The sequence below is a fragment of the Chelonia mydas genome, chromosome 2 (assembly GCF_015237465.2).
Source record: "Chelonia mydas isolate rCheMyd1 chromosome 2, rCheMyd1.pri.v2, whole genome shotgun sequence".
NCBI lineage: Eukaryota > Metazoa > Chordata > Testudines > Cheloniidae > Chelonia > Chelonia mydas.
Genome location: NC_057850.1, coordinates 169,355,733 through 169,361,732, shown reverse-complemented (window position 1 = coordinate 169,361,732; position 6,000 = coordinate 169,355,733). Strand labels below are relative to the sequence as shown.

General features: G+C 48.6%; 1 protein-coding gene across 1 annotated transcript in view; it reads left to right on the top strand.

Moving 5' to 3' along the window:
• Positions 1 to 1,560: 1,560 nt before the first annotated feature.
• VOPP1 (VOPP1 WW domain binding protein) overlaps positions 1,561 to 6,000 on the top strand; it is a 104,247-nt gene continuing 99,807 nt past the window's right edge. Inside the window, exon 1 of the mRNA XM_043540520.1 lies at positions 1,561 to 1,605. Within this exon, the coding sequence (XP_043396455.1) occupies positions 1,590 to 1,605 (16 nt within the window). The 5' untranslated portion in view covers positions 1,561 to 1,589. The remainder of the gene's footprint in view (positions 1,606 to 6,000) is intronic.

Here is a 6,000-nt window from a genome sequence, read left to right as displayed (position 1 = left end):
AGTCGAAAACCCTGGAGAAGGAGCTGTGAGTGTGACCTAGAGAGGAAAGTGAGACAGGGATTCTTTGGCTCAGAGCTCGCTAGAGAGGCAGACATGTGGATTTCTGAGCAAGGAACTGCCTGCTGTTGCTTCTTTCTACTGTTCGGGGAAAGAAGACTTTGTGTACATTTTTTGTAAATGAACAAGATTACACCAAGAATACATATCTAACTTGAATAATCTTTCTCATCCTAATGGAAACCACCCTGCAGGGCCCTGTGTTTTGGCTAGCTGCTTGGGCCAAAAGGGGCAACAGTATTTTTCATTTGTATCTACTGTCTGTTTCTAAAGGTGGCTTTGTACATTCATAGATTCCTAGGCCAGAAGGGACTATTGTGATCATCTAGTCTGACTTCTTGCATAATGTAGGCCATAGAACTTCCCTAAAATAATTCCTAGAGCATTTCTCTTTAGAAAAACCTTCAATCTTGATTTAAAAATTGCTGTGATGGAGAATTCAACATGACCCTGGCAAATTGTTCAAATGGTTAACTATCACTGTTAGAAATGTATGCCTTATTTCCAGTCTGTATTTGTCTAGCTTCAACTTCCAGCCATTGGATTGTATTATACCTTTCTCTGCTGGATTCAAGATCATTTATCCCAGATTAAGATTAAAAGAGGTACAAACTTCAGGGCATAAAATGTTTAGTAGCTGGGTCAGGAAGGAATTTCCCATATGGTACAATATTCCACTCATGGGAATGTTTTTACACCTTCCTATGAAGCATCTGGCATTCAGTGACAAGATTAGCACTCCTTATGCAGGGCTTCATGAAAATATAATGGGAAATTAAAACAGTTTGAGGGTGAGCTAGATGCCCCAAACTCGCTTCCATTTACTCCACGGAATGCACAGTAATCAAGCCCACCTCCCCACCTTGCTATCCTGTGCCCATTTCCCGTAAATAGATATTCGTCCTAATCCTTTCTTCGTGTCCACAGCCCGTTTTATTTTTGTGGCTTGTCCGCTTCTCCTGCTGTAACTGAAAAGCGTAATCAAACTCTTCTGGGTTACACAGTGTTCTCGGGCACATACCCATTGCTGCTCAGCGGGGGCGGATTTACCAGGAAACACACAGGGCCCGGGCGTGGGGGCCCCAGGGCCCGGCGCTCAGGCGGCTCAGCACCGGTGCCCCCCCGGCGGGGGACTGCTCGGTGGGAGGGGGGCGCACCCACCCACAGCCTCTGGGGAGCGGGCGGGAGGTGCAGGGGGCGGAAAGGGGGGCCGGAGGGCTCAGGAGGCGCACCGGGCAGCCGGCCAGAGTAGAAGCGGGGCTTTGAAGGGGGGAAACCGCCGCTTCTCTCCGGCTGCGCGGCTGCCCCTGCTCCTCCTGAGGCCTCCAGCCCATGCTCGCAGGGCTGGAGTTAGAAAGGGGCCGGGGCTAAGTGGGCCCCGGCAGCCCCTAAAGCCCTTGTGTTCTGGCCCTGCCTGATGCGGGGCAGGCGGCTCGGAGAATCACGGCCAATGGGAGCTGCGGGGGGCGGTGCCTGAAGCGCGGGGCCATGCGGGGCCACCTGAAGTCCCCGCACCTGCACGCCCGCACCAAATGGGAGCTGCCCCTGGTAAGTGCTCCTCACCCCAACCCCCTCCCAGTACCGGCACCCCACCCCTGACCCCCCTCCCGCACCCTAACTCCCTCCCAGGCCCTCCCCACCCAGCCCCCTCCCGCACCCTAACTCCTTCCCAGTCCCGGCACCCCAACCCTGACCCCCCTCCTGCACCCTAACTCCCTCCCAGGCCCTCCACACCCAGCCCCCTCCTGCACCCTAACTCCCTCCCAGTCCCTGCACCCCAATCCTGAGCCCTAGGAAGAAAATGCAGAAAAAATGCCCCCCCCGCCATGGTGGGGGTGGTAAAAATGAAAAATGAAGCTGAGCACAGGGCCCCACTAAATCCACCACTCCACAGCAGTGCTAATCCACTCCTGACTGGGATTCTATCTTGGCCTCCTCAGCCAGAAGTAAGTGTGTGTGGGGAAGAGGGGAAGGAAATGTTGTAATACAGATTACTGGCTGTGTGTCCTTTATTTAAAAATGGAGGAACTTCCTTTCTATTATCACCACAAATGGAAAATGATTCTGGACACAATTTTGTTAGAATCTAGCACAATTTATGTAAATTTATATTAAATAATTATTTCACTAAAGTGAAGGGTCAATTTACAACTTCACTAAAACAGAAATTGTAGAAATGAACATAATTCAATTGATATTTGATTTCATTTTAAAATCAAGATTTTAGGAACATTACAACGTGTAATAAGTTTCTCAGTTACCTGAAGGCCATATGCCCCCAATGTTCTGTAATTGGTTACATAATGTTTTTCAGATAACTGTATGGCGGTGAACCTTTGTGAAAAATCTTAGCATCCTGGTCAGCAAAGCAAATAATAAAAGATCAGTTACAATAACTCAGTTTGCTGGAATAAAATGATTTGAACTAGTAGGGGATGGAGTGGCACTGAGTGAACAAGCATGATTCTCTGAAGTCAGTCTTGGGAGAATCAAAGAGTAAAAACCATGTCCTGAACTGTAAGGAATAATGGGCTTCATCTAAAACCCACTGAAATAAACAGACCCATCAACTTCAATGGGTTTTGGATCAGACCCAATGTGAGTAAAGTACTTCTCCCATCCCCAAAGGGATTTCTCTCCTTCCTAATGCAATCTTATACAATCTTTTCCATTGAGACGGCTGTCCTTTTGTACAACAGAGTTTTTCATATATCTGCACTCCTGTAGTACCAAATGCTTTATTATCTTGACTTGTCAGGATGGCTTTGTGTGTGGTTTCATAAAGTAAATTGACCTTATTAAACATAAACGTCACCACCCTAAATTAGATCCACATTGTCTAGTTATCTGAACATTCACTGTAGCGTGCTGTGTATTTGTTTGATTCTATGTGTAAGGATGTTTGGGTGAATGAGCAGTTGTTAGAGCAACTCAGTTTACTCCCTTATAATTATGGGTCTGAGAGTTCCCTATTATCCAATCCTTTAGTCAGTTGAGGACCAAAAAAAGTCTAAGTGACCAGTTATTTCAATAAGAGGTGTGATAACTCGATTTTTTAATTTATTGGATACCAAATAAAAGGCCTTAAATACTATTGAATACAGATCCAGGTATTAAGGAAGCAACACCATTTGTTGACAATAAGCATCTGATTTGTATGTCTACACTACGAAATTAGGTCGAATTTATAGAAGTCAGTTTTGTAGAAAGCGTTTTTGTACAGTCGATTGTGTGTGTCCCCATACAAATGATCTAAGTGCATGTAGTCGGCGGGGTGTATCCACAGTACCGAGGCAACCGTCGACTTGCGGAGCATTGCACTGTGGGTAGCTATCCCACAGTCTCTGCTGCCCATTTGAGTTCTGGGTAGAAATCCCAGTGCCTGATGGGGCTAGAACATTGTCGCGGGTGGTTCTGGGTACATATCGTCAGGCCCCCCTTCCCTCCCTCCTTCCATGAAAGCAAGGGAAGACAATCGTTTTGCGCCTTTTTTCTTGAGTTACCTGTGCAGACTCCATACCACGGCAAGCATGGAGCCTGCTCAGCTAACCGTCACTGTATGTCTCCTGGGTGTTGGCGGTACTGCATTGCTACACAGCAGCAGTTTATTGCCTTTTGGCAGCAGACAGTGCAGTATGACTGGTAGCCGTCGTCGACGTAGTCCTGGGTGCTCTTTTAACCGACCTTGATGAGGTCAGGGGCACTTGGGCAAACATGGGAGTGACTCAGCCTGGTCATTTCCCTTTTAAGTTTCGTCTCATGGCAATTGAGTCCTACCCGCAATGCACTGTCTTTTAATCAGCAGCCAGCAGAAGATGATGGCCAGCAGTCATACCCCACCATCTTCTGCTGAGCACCCAGGAGATGACGATGGCTAGCGGTCATACTGCACAGTCTGCTGCCAGCAAGATGTATAAAGATAGATGGAGTGGCTCAAAACAAGAAATAGACCAGATTTGTTTTGTATTCATTTTCTCCTCCCTCCCTCCATGAAATCAACAGCCTGCTAAACCCAGTTTTGAATTCTATCCTTGAGGTTTTGAGTTCTATTATTGAGGGGGCCATTCTGTTTCTCGCAAAGCCACCCCCTTTGTTGATTTTAATTCCCTGTAAGCCATATCGTCAGTCGCCCCTCCCTCCGTCAGGGCAATGGCAGACAATCGTTCTGCACCTTTTTTCTGTGCAGATGCCATACCACAGCATACATGGAGCCTGCTCAGATCACTTTGGCAATTAGGAGCACATTAAACACCACACGCATTATCCAGCAGTATATGCAGCACCAGAACCTGGCAAAGCGAAACCGGGCGAGTAGGCGACGTCAGCGTGGTGACGAGAGTGATGAGGACGTGGACACAGACTTCTCTCAAAGCACAGGCCCTGGCAATGTGGGCATCATGGTGCTAATGGGGCAGGTTCATGCAGTGGAACGCCGATTCTGGGCTCGGGAAACAAGCACAGACTGGTGGGACCACATAGTGTTGCAGGTCTGGGATGATTCCCAGTGGCTGCGAAACTTTCGCATGCATAAGGGCACTTTCATGGAACTTTGTGACTTGCTTTCCCCTGCCCTGAGGAGCAATAATACCAAGATGAGAGCAGCCCTCACAGTTGAGAAGCAAGTGGCAATAGCCCAGTGGAAGCTTGCAATGCCAGAGAGCTACCAGTCAGTAGGGAATCAATTTGGAGTGGGCAAATCTACTGTGGGGGCTGCTGTGATGCAAGTAGCCAATGCAATCAAAGATCTGCTGATATCAAGGGTAGTGACCGTGGGAAATGTGCAGGTCATAGTGGATGGCTTTGCTGCAATGGGATTCCCTAACTGTGGTGAGGCCATAGATGGAACCCATATCCCTATCTTGGCACCGGAGCACCAAGTCAGCGAGTACATAAACTGCATGGGGTACTTTTCAATAGTGCTGCAAGCACTGGTGGATCACAAGGGACGTTTCACCAACATCAACGTGGGATGGCCGGGAAAGGTACATGACCCTCGCATCTTCAGGAACTCTGGTCTGTTTCAAAAGCTGCAGGAAGGGACTTTATTCCCAGACCAGAAAATAACCGTTGGGGATGTTGAAATGCCTATAGTTATCCTTGGGGATCCAGCGTACCCCTTAATGCCATGGCTTATGAAGCCATACACAGGCAGCCTGGACAGTAGTCAGGAGCTGTTCAACTACAGCTGAGCAAGTGCAGAATGGTGGTAGAATGTGCATTTGGACGTTTAAAAGCGCGCTGGCGTAGTTTACTGACTCGGTTAGACCTCAGCGAAACCAATATTCCCAGTGTTATTACTGCTTGCTGTGCGCTCCACAATATCTGAGAGAGTAAGGGGGAGACATATATGGTGGGGTGGGAGGTTGAGGCAAATCGCCTGGCTGCTGGTTACGCACAGCCAGACACCAGGGCGGTTAGAAGAGCACAGGAGGGCACGGTAAGCATCAGAGATGAAACTGGTTTTCAAAGCTTGACTGGCCGGTGTGAAAGTTCTGTTTGTTTCTCCTTGATGGAAACCCCCGGCCCCTTGGTTCACTCTACTTCCCTGTAAGCTAACCACCCTCCCCTCCTCCCTTCGATCACCACTTGCAGAGGCAATAAAGTCATTGTTGCTTCACATTCATGTATTCTTTATTCATTCATCACACAAATAGGGGGATAACTACCAAGGTAGCCCAGGAGGGGTGGTGGAGGAGAGAAGCACCAGGAGGGGTGGTGGAGGAGGGAAGGACAAGGCCACACAGCACTTTAAAAGTTTAAAACTTATTGAATGCCAGCCTTCTGTTGCTTGGGCAGTCCTCTGGGGTGGAGTGGCTGGAGGCCCCCCCACCGCGTTCTTGGGCATCTGGGTGAGGAGGCTATGGAACTTGGGGAGGAGGGCGGTTTGTTACACAGGGGCTATAGCGGTGGTCTGTGCTCCTGCTACCTTTTCTGCAGCTCAAC